The following is an 18100-nucleotide window of genomic DNA, read 5'->3' as shown; positions in this document are numbered from 1 at the left end:
AGTTCTGCTGGTAGCAATGAGACTGATACTCCAGGTTTGGAAAACCAGGAAAAAACCCTCGGCGGAGGACTGGTTAGTGGAGTTGCAGACCTTGTCTAATTATGAAAAAGTTTCGTTCAAAGCAAAAGAGAAGGAGGAGGAGTACAATTTGTTATGGGGACCATTTAATGCCTTATATGACTGAATATCTATGAGGTGGTTGATATTAAGGAACGGGAAATATTTTTTATTTATTTATTCTCTTCTCTTTTTCTCTTCTTCCTTCTTTCTTTTCTATTTATGTTCCTTCATCAGTTTCTTCTTTGCTCTTTTTCACAGTGGTTTGGTTGGTGTTTGTGTGTAGTCTTGTGTTTGTGTTCTGTTAGGAGTGGTGGTTATATTTTCTGGAATTTTTACTGTTTGCATATATTGAAAATGTTAAGTATGTCTATGGGGTGTGTCGGGTTAATTATAATGTATACTTTGAAATATGTACTTCTTGTACTATGGCTAAACTGAAAGTTTATGTTCTTGATGTAAACTGAAACCCTTCTATCATATTGGGATGAATTATATTTGTTGACATACTAATAAAAAGATTTGAAAAAAATAAAATGCTACATACTTGGTGAGGCGGATACCACACGCCTCTGCTGCATTGAAGCCAGTTGCTCACTCTTTGAACCCATTTTCACAAATGGAATACGAGCAAACCAATTATACGCATATGACATGTTCACCACTACTCAATGGAAAACGATGGAGAGATCAAGATGGCTTTGTCAACAGCTATTTCAAAATGTGATGCAAACATCACTTTTGAACATGGAGCTGCAGCCCCACCCTCTTTTAGGGCTGTACCCCACAGACGCCATGGATCACCATGGCTGCCCACCTATAAAAAATAAAAAAAAAATGCAGCTTGTGCTGCGTGGCGGGCCCACCAGTGACCCACGGACTTCCTGTCCCAGCCCCAACACGATTTTAAAAAAATAATAATTCTACGTGTATTTCCATTTTGGCCAACGCCACTGCAGTTCGGGGAGAAGGGATTGCAGCAGCTTGGGCAAAATGAAAATAAATGTACACAAAGGAAAGAAAATGAATGCTGCCCGGATGCACTCCCGGCAACCAAGCCGCCGTTTATTTTCTTCCCTATGTGTGCGTTTATTCCGCTTTTGCCCCGTTGCGCGCTCTTGGCTCGGCACGTGGGGGCTAATAGAGCCAGACATGAACCCGAGGGTCGGCCCTACCCATGAATTCCCTGGCTCCCCACGTCCACAACACAAGGTGCAAACCACAACCCCAGTTAAGCAAGTTGACACCACACAGAGCTGTGGGAAAAAGTGCCACAAAAGCATACTTGCCAACATTCTGTGACCAAAAAGATGTAGGATTTTTTCAAGTTTCAAAAATAATAATTCGCATAACAATTACATCACAGGAAAATACAAAGCATACATTGTTGGCACCATTGAAGAATTCTAAAATATGTAACCCATCAAACAGCACAACATTGAAAGATGTTCAAATGTTACAAATGTATAAGTCCCTGGAGGATAGCTCAGCAGCAACATGCCCCTTGGAAGCAAGACCACACGTCCGATCCCCGGGTCCGCGCTTAGAAACCTCTGGGTATTTAAGCGCGTTACAAATACGCAATTAAGACAAAAAAACAACCAATTATGCAACTAAAAAAAACAATTCCAATAACACTACCTCGAGGCCGACAGGCTGCGTGAGCGCTTTAAATATGCTACATAAATAAATAAATCATTCTGAATGGTAAGTTAACACTAAATTCAATTACACAGAAGGTAATCACACAGAGCTGGTAGGCAACATTTGCCACTGTAGCAGCAGCCTGGCAATACATATGTATTCCTGCAGTGCAAGTTGAACACTGAATGACATGGAGACTGATAACCCCCTCAGATCAGTCTGATGGGCACATGCAGTGTGATGGTGTTATGCTCTGCCACTTGCCTTCACTGGTGGTTCACCTAAGGGTTGTCCCGGCAAGAGTGCAGGACAGTCAAGTAGCTGTCAGGTCAGTGGATTGGTCTGAGCCCAATCAAAGTAATCACCTACCAGCCCACTGTACAGACAGACTAATTAATGTGTTGCATGCTTTGTCCTGGAGCCTGTCTTAGTCACATAAATGACCTGCCACTGTAAAAAGCAGTAGGATCTGCACCCAAACCTGTAGATGGTAGGACTGCTAAAAAAGCAGTAGCCTAATGCCTAAATCTATAGGGTGGGCAAGTATGATTTTCTGTTGACTAAAGAGCTGTTAGCACATGGTCTGGCGCCACATTTTAATGGTGATGTTGTTGCTTTCAGATGAAATGGCCTTGGGAGTTGCCTGGGGCACAGGCAGAATACCCAGCCAGTAGCAGAATATCCCCTCCCACAGATGGATTTCCTAAAAAGCAGTGCACTGCACGTCGTCCGCTTCCGTGCGGGGGGCATGCAGTTTTTAGTCACCTCGCCCTTCCTGGCAGCTTACGTACACAAATGGGCTTTAGGGCCAGGGGCAGGATTGTGATGGGGACAGACTGACTTCAACTAGGAGCTGATCCGTGAATGAGGACCAGTGGTCGAAGTGGGCAGGAGCGGTGCTCCTCTACATCTTTTAATTAAGTTTTACCATTCCTATACTTTTATTTTAAAAAGAAACCGTTCCGGAACGGTTTTGTTTTTAAAATAAAAGTGTAGGAAGAGGTTGAAACTTGCACTTTCAGTGCAATGCACAGGACGTTTCCTTAAAGAGCAGGCGCGTGTTTTGTGGTTTTTATTATGCTTGGGAGGGGGCGCAGCGATGGGGTCTGTTGGGAGCGGTGCAGGCCAGTAGGGAATATAGTTCCACCACTACTTTTCATACACTTCGACCACTGATGAGGACCACCATAGCTCTCAACTCACCCGCTTTTGGCGGGTGTCACCCGCCTTGCAAAGGGCTGACTCACCCGCCAAGCCTCCTGCACTCCCATTCATTCCAATGGGCGTCTCACCCGCCAAAAACAAAATCGGGTGATTTCACCCGCCTTTGCGAGACAAATGGTTGAGAGCTATGCGACCACCACATGCATGGGTCTCACATTTAAGAAAAAAAAGAGGCCCATAAAACTCTTGCATCTTATTGGCTTTGCTCATTTTAAAATATGTTTGTTGTTTCCTCCCACATTGTTTTCCACTGGTTAAGGTCTTGTTGGAGCATTGACTTCTGCTATCTTAACCATTTGTATTGGCTCGCTTCTTTTCGAAAGGTAATTCCAGAAACACCTTGAATTTTTCAACATTAATACGGTGGAGAGGTGGCGTTCTGTACTTACCCATAAAACCTCATTTAAGGGCAGTTTATGTTTGTTTATTTAGTTTATATAGCGTTTTAAGCCAAATCGCTTTACAATATAACAGGTATAGAAATGGTAGAAGCAGGTTAACAATCATGATACAAACCATGATTTACTATGTAGAACATTTTCCTTGGGAGTGGAGGTGAGGGAATGGAGAGAAGGAAGGGAGAGGAGGTAGAAAGGAAGAGGAGCAATAAAGTCAGATATGTGATATAAGGTCAAGTGGCTGTGAGAAGGGAGGGGAAGGGAAGTTATGAGGGATGGGGAGATGGAGAGGAGAGATGGTAGAAGGTCAAGGGGGGGAGTGAAGAAGGGTTTTCAAGGAGGTGCGGAAGGAGGTTTAGGTGGGGATAGAGCGGATAGAGAGAGGTGAGGAGTTCCAGTGTAGGGGGGCCAAGAGCGGAAAGGAACGGAAGCGAGAGGCTGCACATGGTGACGGGGATACAGTGAGCAAGAAGAGGTTAGCAGAGCGGAGAAGACGAGAGGGAGTGTATAATGAGAGAAGAGAAGAGAGATAGGGGGGAACAAGGTCATGGAGTGATCTGAAGACCAGACAGAGGAATTGGAATTTAAGTTGGGAGGGTAAGGGAAGACCGCCAAGAGACCGAGGAGGAAATAGAGTCGCGAGGGCCGAGTAGACAGAGAGTATGGATAGAGGAGTGGTAGATGGATTTGAGGGGGGTCAGATGAGAGGCAGGAAGTCCGAAGAGGAGAGAAGGGCAGTAGAAGAGATGGGAGAAGATGAGGGAGGAGATTAAGAGTTTAGAAGCGTGGAAGGTGAGGAAGTTGCCAGTTGTGGTAGGGAAGACTGCCTGTGCAAATCTTGTTGTGCATACCGCAAAGCAAAGCTTTTTACGAGGCAACGCTGTATGTAAGCATGTTCTTCTGAACAGACTACTGGCTGGCAGCGCCGTGGGATCATGTGACGCTGGCTCTGACACTACCAAGGGTGCGCAGGGCAGAGCCAGAGTCACATGACGGCCCATCTTGGGTTGGCAAGTATCCAAAAGGAGGGGCAGGGTAAGCAGCTTAGCACTGCGGAGTGTGTCAGGTAGATGACAAATAAAGCAGGATTTCCCTTGAAAGCATTTTGTGCATCTGGAAAAGAGAAGGCGCCACAGTAAACCACGGGGATGTTAACTCCTAGACCATGGGCCTCATCGTGAGTCTGACGGTAACCCTTAAATGCGGTGGTAGCGCTATTACCGCCGCATTTAAGGGTCCGCCAGATCATGACCTTGGCGGATTTCCTCCCAGCTCTGAGCTGGGGGGAAATCTGCGGCAAATTTGCCGATTTTCGGCGCTATTACCGCTGGCGGATAGCGCAAATTTTCCCCGTTGGGCCCAATGGGGAATGAGGAATTCCCAAATGGGCCCAATGGGGAATGGGCACTAACCATTCCTCCAAACCCGTGCTCTGGTGCTAATAGTGTGGGGGGTTTGGCAGTAGGGCTAATAGTGCTGGCATTACAGCCCAACTCGTTTTGAGGCCCATGATGACTAAAATAAGAGTTCACTTCCCCATGGCTTATTGTCGCGCTTCTTCACATCCCCGCTGCGGCACTGACGGCGACCCCTGCTGCTAATGGAACTTAGCAGCAGGGGGTCGCTGTACTAATGGAACTTAGCAGCAGGGGTCGCTGCGCCGCAGCGGGGATTGGATTGCTGTCTGCCGGGCCGGGGAAGTGATTCAGCATGTTACGGTTTTTGCCCGCTTACCCCTCTTAACCGTTTAACGGGTAATAGGGGAAATAAGCAGACAAAAAACAGCGACCAGCAAAAATGATAAGCGACTTCGGGCAACAAGCAGCCCAGAGTCGCTTATAATAAGCGGACGGCAACCGTGCCAGGCCCACCTCCTATGATCTACATCTGTCTACGCATGCATTGGCCAGCTCGGGTGTCTGTCAAGCTGCATCACCAACCAATTCGCCACACAGGGAAGAAAGCGAGAGTGGGGGAGCAAAAAATTGCCCACGGGGAGCCCGCTCCACCAATAGACACGCTCGATAGGTTCCTCTCGCGTTGCCTGTGTCGCCGCAGACGATTGGCTGGCGTGCGTCGGCAGGCTTCATACTGCATTGGAAAAACAAGTGATGCGATTGTTGTGCTGCTGAAAGCCCGAGATGGTTGTAGACGGCGGGCGGGCGGGCGGACTGTGGCTGGTGGAAGAAAGCAAGGGCTGCCCTGGAAGATGCGCAGAGGCACCGTCGCAGCTGGTGGCAGAGATGCGGGGTAGGCAGCTGGGTTGCCCATGGGCAGCCGGCAGCTCCACTGACAGGCTGGGCGAGCCCCAGAGCCTTAATCTCGATGTTCTCACAAGATGGCGGCAAAAGGTCTATGGCTGCTGTTCCCGGGGACAAAATGGCTGTCTGGCTCTGGCAGATGCAAGGGAGGCTCCTTCATGCTATCCCATCACACAAACCAAAGCCTTGCCCAAACTTCACCAGCCCAGGAAAGAGCCCGACAGCGGCCAGAGCAAGGCTGTGACCCAGAGTGCTGCTGCTTTCTCCAAATGCACAGCACCCCTTGGAACTCCTGCCCGCAGAGCCCGCTATGAAAAAGGGTGAGTACTCTTCTTTGTCCTTGAGCACAGAAAGCCCCTGTCCTTGGAGCATTCCGTGTTAGGCAAACCTGCCATATTTTTTGCAGCAAATGAAAACCAGTGTGGCTTATTGCACTGCTTTGTTTCTGTGTTTTTGCAGGAGTTCCATCAGCAAGGTCACCTTGCACAGTTTTTGACTTAAAATGTATTTTAATTGGAGATGCTGCTGGTTTGTCGTAAAGGATATGGGGAGCGTGCCAGCCACGGGATGCAATGCGCCTATGTTCCTTCTCAATGTGCGTGGCTTTTGTGGGAGCTCGATTCGAGACGGTTTAATATAATTTGCCAGCCCCATTTTTTTGTACTCTTCAAACAACATGCATTTAGTCAAATGGTGTCATTGCTGTCCTTGTATTAATTTGCGTATGTGAAGTGCATGCACGAAATGTGCTGGCTATATAGCTTACTAAATATAATGGTTCTAAAGTCCTGTTTTTTAATCTTTTTTATGTTTACCGGGTTTCTCGTGTCTCACAGTTACCTATACAGTAAAACCCCAGTTCTTGCCTCTTGATTAGAGGTGAGCATTTCTCTTATAGAAAAGAGATGGCTGAAAGTCCATAGATCAATTGTATGTATGCAGTAAAATAATACAACTAAAACCAATTGCCTAAATGCATTATTATCAAAGACGGATATAAAAAAAGCAGGTTCACCAAAACGGACACATTTATTTTATGTATTGACTGTACTGCTTGATATCTTTTTTCCTTCTCTATTGTAACTAGCGCCTAGATACCCGAGGGTTCAGTGTGCTGCCACAAATGCAAACATAATTAGTCTGTTGTTTTTCTCACTCAGTTCACGAATAATATTCACTTCTTGAAAAGTAATAAGATAACTTAAATCTCTATAGGGTCGTGATACGTAAAATCTCTAATCGCACAAAAATAACATCCCGTTTCCTTCCTTTGTATGTCATAACTTGTAAATGTTAATGAATTGTACGGCTTTGGTAACAAAGCGCAGGGTTAATATAATTTCATATTTGTTTACTGTTTAGTTCCACGTTTTGTTCCTTAAAAATATTTCCAACACGCATGTTTTCGCATATTGGCCTTTAACTCTTTACAGACCCTACAATATAAATTAAGTGAATCCTAAACGCTAATCGTGATTGAATTCACGGACTATTTTGAAGAAGTGCTCAGAGGATTTTTTTGTCACTTGAACCCATTGGAAGCAGGGGGAAAAATGTGGTTTTTATTTCAACTTTGAAATCTGCTTGCTCTTTTTGGTGAAATGATTTCACGAAAACATGCGGATTTTTTGGTACGTGGATGTACTTTTTTGTAATGTAAATAATGTATTTTTATTCAACTCCCCCGCCTATTTTTTTCGGATGTGGCCCCTTCCCTCCACACAATTTGTTGATCTAAAGGGAATTACGTCATTATTTTGATCGTTGTCAACAAGTATATCTTTTTTAATGTACATTGTATTTGTTTTTTTTATGATTGCCTATCTGGTCCTATTAAAACAAATGGGTGGCTGTTTAGAGAAATGAATATTGAGGGTTACATTGTGAAAACGAGTTCTCTGTCCCAGAGTTCCCCTTTATATATTTTTCTCAGTTTGAAGACCACTGTCGTTCTTTCTCCAATTAGAGGGATTGTTTTTCTTCTAGAGGCATCCCCGTTGAAATGCCTTAGGGTTATTATCGCCAAAGTTGCACCCAACACCATCGATTAAGGAGCCGCAAGAAATGTCTGCGAACTCGTATTTTAGATTTTGCCATGCCACTTTTAATGTTTTGGCGGCTTGTTTGACACTTTGCTCTCTAAATAGTTAAAATAAAAAGGGGTCATGTTTTTTCCAGCAACGTTCCGAGCGGTAAAAGCAACTCTCGTTATGCCAGTTTACAAAGAAATAAATGTTATAACGAATCCCCCTTTTCCTGTGTAATGAAACGCTGGAATGCTGCTTGTTTGATAATGCGGGCTTTTCGTCTTTTATTTATTTATTAGGTAACGCTCTGGCAATGTGATCTCAGAAGAAAGGGGCGCATTTCACTTTGATATTTGGTGAGTATTTTGCGCCGCTTTATTTTGCACATGTTACTCATGCAAACCAAGACTTCATCAGAAAACGGTACATTCACGAAACTATTTGGGCTCTGGGATTAAGCCATTGTTTGCGAAAGCAAAACATGATCCGTTATATCAGAAATATGTGGTCAAATTCTTAAAATAGTTGGACATTGACCATGTTATTTTTCCCCAAATAAAGCCATGGAAGTTCTAGATCATTTTGTAAGGAGTGGCTTCACCTACGCGCTCGCTCTCTGCAATGTTATTAAGTCATCGTCCACCTTTTCTTAATGTAACTTACTTTTTTAATATATTTTTCCGCAGGTATAGAAGGTCTGCACGTGTTTTTTGCAAAATCTCACCGCCAGGTTGCTTTCATGGACGTTGCCTCTGGGGTATGTTTTTAAAGTTGATCTGTTAACACATCTGCTTTATGGTTTGCCTGCACATCGAGCTCTGACAGCTTGCTGCTTCAACACGCAGGTGCATACCAGCTAAAGGCACTCACGTGAAGCAATCGAACACTCCTCGCAACGGACATCACATATAAGGACACTACGCATCCACAGCGAACTTGCATAATCACACCTCGAGCCAAGGCATCTGCACCACAAACTCCCCCTTTGGCCACAAGCGCCACGATCCTTCGACACGGTACACCTAACTCACAGTATCTCCGGTCTGCTTGTCTCAACACAACAGCAAACCTGCCTTGCGTTTCCCCTTTCCCCCCACTAACCTCACCCACCCCCTGTCTTTCAGATCCACCAGAGTGCCTGACGAGCATGCAAAGGGCAGGAGCGCAGTGCAAATCCAATTCAATTAAGTTATATTTGGACGCTGCTCTTGTTAAATTGGACTTAATTGTTTAAAGTGCCATGCTAAACCTCTTTTCTCTGGCCACCGGAGACTAGAAGGTATGTTATAAGCTGTATGTCTTGAGTTTGGATAACACCGATGCCTAGCTAATTGCACGACTAGGTTTGTGACATAAGTACGTGAGAAGCGTTATTTTTGTCTATTCTTGCATTCCCTCTGTCGTTGGTTGGCCGACTGGATACATTGAGGTGGTTTTATTTTTCATTCCACTGTGTCCTTTAGTTTAATCTTCGCATTCTACAGTTCCGACGGCGCGCAGTGCTTTGGGTAGAAATGGCAGGACTGTACACGTTTACATATTGATACGAGTGAGATAATGCTATTTAAGCCAACACGTTCAGTGAATATACCACATTTTATTCAGAGACACCATCATGGTTGCATGGCAAAAGTTAGCTTGAAATATAGACCTTCCTTGTACCTGGGGCCTGTGGAAACTCTGTGGCCCACTTTGAGCCCCACAGAGGACAGGCCCTTTACATGCCCTCCAGTAGAGAGACCATGCTTGGATCATTCGTTGGGGTGTCGTCCTGTGTTGGCATTCACGCTCGTTTCTGGGGCCATTGTGTACAAGTCTGTTGAGGGCCGGAAACAGGACACACGTCGTCCGATGGATGGACTTTGTCTGCAGAAGAATCATTTCATTAGAATGAGGGAAAGCCTAAAGTAAGCTGGTATCTAATCTGCATATGATCTGCCCATGACGTAAGTGACTTGTCATCTTTTCCCTGTAATAAATTAGGCCTGGTAAGCTTGCCTAAATGACAGATGACACGAGACCTATTATTTTAAGGGTGAATGCCAGGACTTCACTAATGTCTTTCCTTATTGACTGGATCTTGGCCAGAGTTCGACCCATAGAGGATATTCATTACATCATTTGGAAACCCCAGAAAAATAATGTGCTGATAAAGCCTTTTCGATTCATAAAATCCATTTCCTAAATGTGAAGAACCCCCGCACTTGGTGACTGTTTCTGTATCCCTACAGTCCCACTACCAGCACTTGACACCTGATTCTGCACTTACCTTTGCACTTGCCACTTGCTGGCCAACACCTTTACTTATTGTATTATTCTTTTCCATGTAATGCACTGTTCCTTCCCCCTCCCCGCACTTTCAACCTTGCCCCTTTCCATGCACTTGCGCGATCTGAATGATACCTGGCCTAGTGGGATCGTTGTCTGTCCTCCCTGTGTTCCCCCCTCCCTTGCTGCGCCGCGCCTTGAAACACTTGTGTATAGGCGCGTTATAAATGCCATATCATACCTGCAGTTGAGTTTCTGCTTCCTTTTTTGAGCAGGCCATTATAAGAATGTCGACCTCATATATCAGATGTCCGTTCCTCAGGTCTTTAGTTTCACCTGCACTGGACAAAGGAGTTTTGTGAAGCACTACAGAGACCAAAGGGAAGGCATGTATACTGAATAGCGTCCTTCTGCGATGGAATTGGCTGTGCATTTTTTAGGTTAAACTGAACCAACGAATGTCCAGGATGGAAAACAAAGATATAAAGTCTCCATTTTGAAGTGTCAATGTACCGAAACATGACTGAGCTTTCTGGTTTTTATTACTGGGCAACAACTTTTTTTTCTAAACCCAAAAAATCGCATACTCAAACCCTGATCGAAAGGATCAGGATATTTCTACAGCTCCCTGGAATAGATTTCTTGTGAAATGAGTTTATTCCCTAGTACTAAGAGCTGAATTTTTATTGAAAGGGAGGAATTGTGGCCCTGGGGTGGAACCCCTGTACCGTTTGTAATAACCGTTGGTGAGAGTTGTTCCTTCACTTGTTTTATATGACCCCCCTCCAACTTTCATGTGAAAGAAAGGTGACCACAACTTACAATTGAATCTACTGGAATTAAATCTCATTGGAGAACGGTTGCCCCAGTAAAATTGGCCTCTTTGGGGCAAATTAAACTGGCTGTGTCTCCAGTAGAAAATGTCCTCAATGACTCTATGAAGGGCAGCCAGAACCTGGAGATTTACGTTCCTAACCGGTCAAACTGTTCCTGCTTCTATGGGTCCTGGCAAAAACCTTGTGTTGGAGGACTGTTTTCCTGAGGCTTCGTTGGGCCCTCTCCGAGGAACAAAACGTGGTAACATGCTGTTTGACTTTCTCCAGGTATTCCTCTTCTAGTATAAGAACCCTTTTGTATCCTTGGGAAGGGTCTAAGCCAGATTTCCCCATTTGGGGTTTATTTTTAGCAGGATCCCCTTGTTGTTCCAGTGCTAAGGGCCTGGTTCAGGGTCAGTTCCTACCTCCCAATCATAATACATTTTTGGGGTAGGCCCATCTAATCCGTCTATTTGCGATGCAATTCAAGCTGGAACAATGTGTGCTCCTTAAGACAGAATTTGGCTCTCCTCGTGGTCAGATGGTAAAGTAGGAAAATAACCCTCTTTGCTGTGGCAGTTTTGCAAGTTTAGAGAGGAACACTTCTGGTATTTCACAGGCCAGGGTGAGCTGCCTCATCACCAATTACTAATGCCTGTCCTGTAAAAACGAGTTTATGGAATTTATAACGGGATGCTTAATCTGAGTAGCAGATGGAGACTATCCAAGGCCAACCCACAGCATGGCAGATTGAATTTGGGAGGGAAACACATCACGTGTTCATGAGGGGTTGGGGTTTGACATCCAAGATACATTGTCAACGTATTCAACACACACACAGGTAAGCATTAGTCATTACAGAAGAGGATTGTGTCCCTACCTAAAGTTACAACTTTCTTGCTGCTGCTAAATTAAAGAAAAGAGGATGCATAATGGGAAACATCTGTGTCTTGCGATACAATATTCTTTCCACTATCAACGAATACAGGTGTGATTAGATGTTCTACTCTGTGTTCTCTCACTATTATACGGAATGTGGCATCTCATACCCTTGGCGAGTCCTCGCATCTCGCCAACCATCCAATCATTGCAGAGTTACTCTTTATTCACTGTAAACCTGCATCATGCTTTGCGCTATCGAATACAGCATATGCAGCAGTACAATCATTTCTCCGAGTCTGGGCAGGCCTAGAATAGCAGCAGCAACGCTCCAAGCGTACTGCAATTACAACTGTCCCAAAACAGGCAGCAACAATGTAACTTTCCCCCTGTAGCACAGTTAACAGCAGTGTATAATATCTATTTAAACACAATATTTGGCACTGCTTGGTGTCTCTGATACTTGGATTAATAAAAGAGTAGGTACAGTTTAAATTCCTATGAGGATAGATAAGAGTGCTATTGCTGAATATTCAATGTTTGGCCAGCTATAACAAATTTCTTTCGTTGGTAGTCGCTGTGTGCTAGTGGCAGAGGTGTTGAGAAACATCAGGGGTTTCATTGTGGAGGGCTATGTGCGCTGCTAGACCGGAATGGCATAGCCATAGCTGCATTCTACGCTGCATGGATGTTTGGCCGGATGCTTTAATGTTGGCTGCAGCTTTCTTTTCTTTGTCCAGTGTGGACGGCATGGTTTCATTGTTTGTAGTCTCTATGGAGTGAAAGTCTGAGCAGCAGGGGCGGTGATGGGACGATTGTTTGTCACGGTGAGCCGATGGGAACGCTGCCGGCATCTGTGCTGTAATTGGTGTATAGGAATGTTTGGTTCAGCAATGTAGTTTAGAGAGGGAAGGGGTTCAAGAGGTTGTTGGGAAAAGCCAGGTTGTTAGCACCTTTCTGAATTTCAGGTTATTTTCGGTACTGCGTATGTGTAGGGGCAGGAAATTGCAGATAATAGGCACATGGACAAGGAACGAAGATCCGCCCAGCCTGGAGGAGTTGTGAAGTGGGACCACTAGGCGGTATGCTGTGTGAGATCCGAGACTCCTTGAGGGCTGGTAGCGCAGGATTTTGTCTTGAAGGAATTCCGGAGCGGTTTTGTGGATGGCGCGGTGGGTGATGCACATGGCTTTAAAGATAGAGCATCGACCAATCGGGACCCAATGGAGGACTTTTAGTGTAGGGCTGATATGTATCTCTGGGAGATAGGTTAATAAGCATGCACGCGGCTGCGTTTTGGATTCTTTGGAGTTAACTAAGTTGAAACGCTGGAGTGCCTAGGGAGAGGCAGTTTGCGTAGTCTAGGCGGCGCAGGGTGATGGAGTTGATGGCCCAGAAGCGGTGGTTATGGGTGCGGTAAAAGAAAATACGCCTGGGGATCCTTAGATGGAAGAAACAAGTTTTGGATACGGAGATGGTGTGTTGGGTGAGGGATAAATCTATGTGCAATGTGCATCCACAGTTTCTTACCAATATATCACTATTAGATAGAAACATTGTGCACAAGTTATTAGAAATCGCATACTCATTTTCATTCTCTTATGTACATCTAAACATTTAATTATACTCCTTTATGTGGAAAAAATAAAAAAAATTGGTGGGGGTTTAGTGGCTTCATAATCATTGATTCACCCGAAGGTCCAAGGGGTGCAAATGACCCCGTACTGTGGTGACTCGCTCTGCTCCTCAATGGCTGTCGGGGATTACATAATGACCTGTACAGACTGGCCATTTGTGCATTTTGGGAAAGCAGGGTCATACCGCAAAGGTATGTGTTTAGTGTTAGAAACATTCCACGGATCAGTAAAATACACAAAATGTGATTTCATTAAATGTCAAGTCTTGGGTGGAGTGCAAACCGTTTTTAACTTTCCAAACTGAAAGTGGGTGGCATTTTACCAAAGCATGCTGTGCTCACTAAATCTTGTGTTTTACATCTATGCACCTTCCCATCTCGCACTGCATCTGTTCCTTTATTCAACTCTAGCTACCTTTATCTCACTATCCTGTCCGTCCCTTACCCTCCCCTCTCTCCTCTTTTATGTCACGCTCTCTGAAATGCCGTCAGGCCTAGTATGGCAGTACTGTTCTCTATTGTTTTTTGTCGCTATACCTACCCCGCCCCCCACCCTTCTTTTCCTCTTCTATTTTGATATTTGATATTTTATTTCTATCACGCTCGTACAAAAGTGTTTCAGAGTGCAAGTACTCTTTCAAATGCCGTCAGGTTATTGAGACCGTTGCTTGTTGTTATGTGTCCTGCCTTTAACGCTTTAGCATTTGCTCATTCTGAACGACTCAAGGCCTAGTAAGAATGCTTCTATTTATATTGGACCTTTGTTCCCTCCCTTGCCTTGAAGCGCTGTGAAATACTGGTTTGTGTATAGGCTCTTTACAAAGGATCAATAAATGTACAGTTGGCTTATTAGCTCAGGGCGATATCCTCAGAAGAAGGAAATAAAAAGGTGCAAAAACCTCATTCCTTTTGCCAAATTGTACTGTAGTCACAAACATAACCAATAGTTTGCACCGAATCTCCATCGTGTCCTGGCCTTTGACCCCAGTCACCTTCATGACAAGTTCTTGTTACATTGTATCCTCAATACTTAACCATGCTGCAATGGTCCTACTTAATGCTATTAATTACTATGCACTTGGGGACGCATAGATGACACCCTTTGTCGTATCGCGTGGAATTGCCTCCAATGCCATTAACGTAGCCTTCCACCATAAACCACATCCCTCAACTCAACTATAGCACTGAAATATTACATGCTATACACCCATCACAACTCAAAGCATACCACCCCAGGGCATGCCTAGACCGGCTGTCACTGAACACAGTGCCACTAAAAATGCCTAGAAGCTTAGCTGCACACAAATCCTGGGTTTTTCAGATCTGCACGCATCACCATTTCTGTAACAGCAACCATGCTTGCTTCCATGTCTACTAACTTGCCATCCCAACTGCAAACGATGCATCTGTTGGCGGTCCCTAAGCACAAAGCGGGCATGAACGTGGAAAAAGTTAAACTACAAATGACTTAGAGCCATAATATAAAGCTCATGGGCCTCAGAAGTTTGGTGATCATTCAGTTGAAATTATGACCAAACGCGCTTACCGTTGCAACAACTCGGTCCTGTTGATTTACTGTGGGATTACAAGTGGTTGTAAAACTGTTAATCCATATTTTTGGAGTCCATAGGACTCCATTGGGGACTGAAAAGCCTGCGATTCAGCTCCACTCTCTGAATTTGGCATTGCTATAAAGTAGCAGTCCTCCATTGCTATCATTGTTTCTCAGAACATTTTGTTATCCGTCCCCATCAATTTACTATTAAATCCCCCTGCAGCCACTGTGATTAAATGTCGAAATGCGCTTGTGAGTGCATCTCAAAATGAACTGGCTATTATATATATATATATATATATATATATATATATATATATATATATATATATATATATATATATATATATATATATATATACACACACACTATCACCAGCAATGAAATATGGTTTGGCCTCTCTGCTTGTTCAATTTCATTCCTTTTATCTCCCCTAACCTTTGTATTGGGCTCTGTTTTGTCCATTTAGAATTTGCCACAATATAGAACATTTTTAGTGGGTTTTGATTTTTTTTTTTATCCACCCTGCAACATATCCGTCATTATGCTTAATTGTGATATTGAATGCAAGTTTAGGTTAGTCAGATCAATGTTTTTGTGTCAGTTCTGTTTCTATTTGTTTTGCGTATTTGCTGTAACAACATGTGTTTCTCATTCTTAGCAGTATTTCAGCTTGAGGGCCTAAATAACAAACATGTTTTTAGTGGGACTTTCCTATGTTAAATCACCTTTGTAAATCATGCCTTAATTGACTTAAACTCAAAATTGTTACCTGCAAAATCATTTAAAATATCTTCCTTTGGTTTTACAGGGCTTACTGTTGTATGTGGTGTTTCAGGAAAGATAGATGCAGTACGATTTCTGCAGATGTACTTGGAGCGCCAACTGAAATGTAAGTATTTTATGATTTAGCAAACATTTTTATTAATTTCATGTGTTGTTGACTTGTGGTTCTTCGTTCAGTCCTTTTTAGATTTTGGTTGTCGTCCAAATAGAATAAATTGTGCCAAGGACCTACTAGTGATTGCGAAGAGTGAAGTTTTAAGGGAATTTGTACAAAGTCTCTTTTGATTTGCACTGACCAGAAATCATCCAGCTTTTTCAAATACTAAAGTGCACCTGGGGTAATGAGTTCCGTTGAGATGCAAAACAATTCTTTTTACTCATTGAACTAGGGAACATCTGATAAATAAAAATGCTGTGAAAACTGCTTTATCCCCTCCCCGAACCTTCCACTGGGTGCGTTAAAGCCTATTTGGCAGAAGTATGTTTTATTTCCAAGATTAGGCAGGAAGCCGTAACCTCACATGCTAGAATGAATAGTTTTAATGGAAGTTTCATGCAATTAACGTTCCACAAGAGAAGCCCCCCAAATGTGCAATTTTGTACTTTATTCACATGTGTTCGGGCAACATTAACAGCACTCCAACAAAACAGCTTGCTCGTCAAGGTGACCCCTTTATTTCAGTAAATGGTGATATCCAGTGAGTACCTTTTCATAACTTGCTTACTGAGTTGTGTTAAATTGGATAAAAACATCTGTTAATATATAGAATCATGAAACTACCTAAAATAATTAAAGGTGGCACATGAATTGTAAGCAGTCTTAAATGCAGTGTCTTGTGTCACATTTTCTGGTTAATGGCATCAGTCACAAGCTTCGGGGCGTGATGCATGACTGCAACGAAAAATTAAATACTGTCATGTCTCTTCAGTTTTGTTAGAAGACCCTCATTTATATGGAGACCATCAGTGTTGCTGTGTCGGAAGCAAATAAGTCCAACCTGCCTTTAAAATAAGCCCAAAACAAGCAAACCACCACCAAAATAGGCCCAAAAAACAAGGCCAAACTTTGACCTGGAGCTATGGACCTCGGAGGCTCCTCTGTGTGTGGAAGGTTGCTACACCTGATTGGCTGCCGACTCTTCTGCTGCCGACTCTTCTCTCTGTTTGTAGTTGCTATTCGACTTCTGAACCAATCGACAGAAGCCGGCAGGCAATTATTCATCCAGCAGGTGGCCGAAAACGCCCCTAAAACAAGCGACATGTCAAAATGATATGCAGCATTAGGTAAACACAAGCCCAATGTCGATTATAATAAGCAGACTTGGCAACACAGGAGACCATGAACCCAATTCACAAAATCGTTTTCTCTTTGTGCGTGTACCACCTGGGTTCATTAAACACTTGCATTCAATGAGCGGACCCAAGCGGAAGTCACATTATGCCAGTGCTCTCCAAACTATGTCAATACCCCCATCCCCCTAATTAAAGTTTTATTAAGCTAGTCCCACTGGGACTGGTCCTTTTGGAAGTCAAATGCGAAGAAGTGAGAAAGGAACAGGGCATGTGGTGTGCTCGGACTACCTGCCCATAATCGCAGGACTAAGGTCGCATGCTAATAGGGCAGCATAACTCTGTTACCAAAGAATGGTAAAGATAAATGTTTTGAGGAGCAGTCGAGAAATGCCAGTATGTGGCATTTGGTGTAAAGGGAGGGTGAAAATGAGTCCAGTGTAAAACTGTCCAAATTATGGCTTTTGTGGCAAGACAGTTTAGTTGAGAGGCTTGTTGGGTAGCCTCATGTAACAGGTTATTTCATTATGAGGGGGGGGTAGCTGTAAGGAACTCATGGTGGCAACAGTAAAGACAGACACAAGTGATCACAGTTCAAGGGTGTTTGTAATTGCAGGGTGGAGAAACAACCTAAATCTAAGATGGGAGCAAGCTTCGACCATCAAATGAAAAAATAAGGCAGTCCTTGTGGCCTATACAAAAAAACTATTGCCAAATCCTTGCAACCAATTACAAAAAGAGTGTGGGATAGGGTTTTCAATAAAAGTGTTAACAAATAAGTCAGGATGTGATTGCCATGAGTCTCCTTTGCCCACGTTTTGAGCACGGGACAAGGTGGATCTCCTGAGCACAGCACACACTCAAGCTTTCCCAGCACAAGCCGACAGGGGTTCTTCGATGGTTAAGACTCTTTTCAGTAAAAAGCTCTCTTGCCTTCGAGGGCCTGATGTATTCAACAAAATAAACAAAAAGTTCATTTCCAAATGGACTTTGGGCGATGACTTTCCACCCCTGGATCTCCCACCGTCTGTCTCAGACCCCTAGGTTTCTCTAGATCAGGCTCGAGTCTTTCTTTTGGGATCACCCTCTGCCGGGCTCGGATCCAATAGTCAAGCGGGACAATACACTTCCCCTGGTCTTGTAATACTCCTCACATTCACAAATCTTAATGTCCTTTCAAACAGTTCACTCTGGACATCCCTCGGTCTGGTTCACTCCTGTGGACACACTGTTCATGGGACTTAAAGCTTTGCCCCTTT

General features: G+C 43.9%; 1 protein-coding gene across 4 annotated transcripts in view; it reads left to right on the top strand.

Moving 5' to 3' along the window:
* Window positions 1-18100, top strand: part of LOC138504521 (uncharacterized) — a 263829-nt gene that overhangs the window by 179849 nt on the left and 65880 nt on the right. For 2 of the 4 annotated variants that reach the window (XR_011279858.1, XR_011279857.1), the window contains 3 exons: window positions 7911-7967; window positions 8298-8368; window positions 15577-15657. Coding sequence is in view for 1 of the 4 variants with exons in the window: in XM_069625073.1 (XP_069481174.1) it covers window positions 5465-5904; window positions 15577-15657 (521 nt within the window). In the remaining 3 variants the exon portion in view is untranslated. Of the gene's footprint in view, window positions 1-5422; window positions 5905-7910; window positions 7968-8297; window positions 8369-15576; window positions 15658-18100 lie in introns of those variants that run through there. The other 2 variants (XR_011279856.1, XM_069625073.1) reach the window with 2 other exon arrangements.

The sequence above is a fragment of the Ambystoma mexicanum genome, chromosome 11 (assembly GCF_040938575.1).
Source record: "Ambystoma mexicanum isolate Mex_15411 chromosome 11, UKY_AmexF1_1, whole genome shotgun sequence".
Classification (NCBI taxonomy): Eukaryota; Metazoa; Chordata; class Amphibia; order Caudata; family Ambystomatidae; genus Ambystoma; species Ambystoma mexicanum.
The sequence above is the reverse complement of the archived record's forward strand: the minus strand, read 5'-3'. Positions and strand labels throughout refer to the sequence as shown.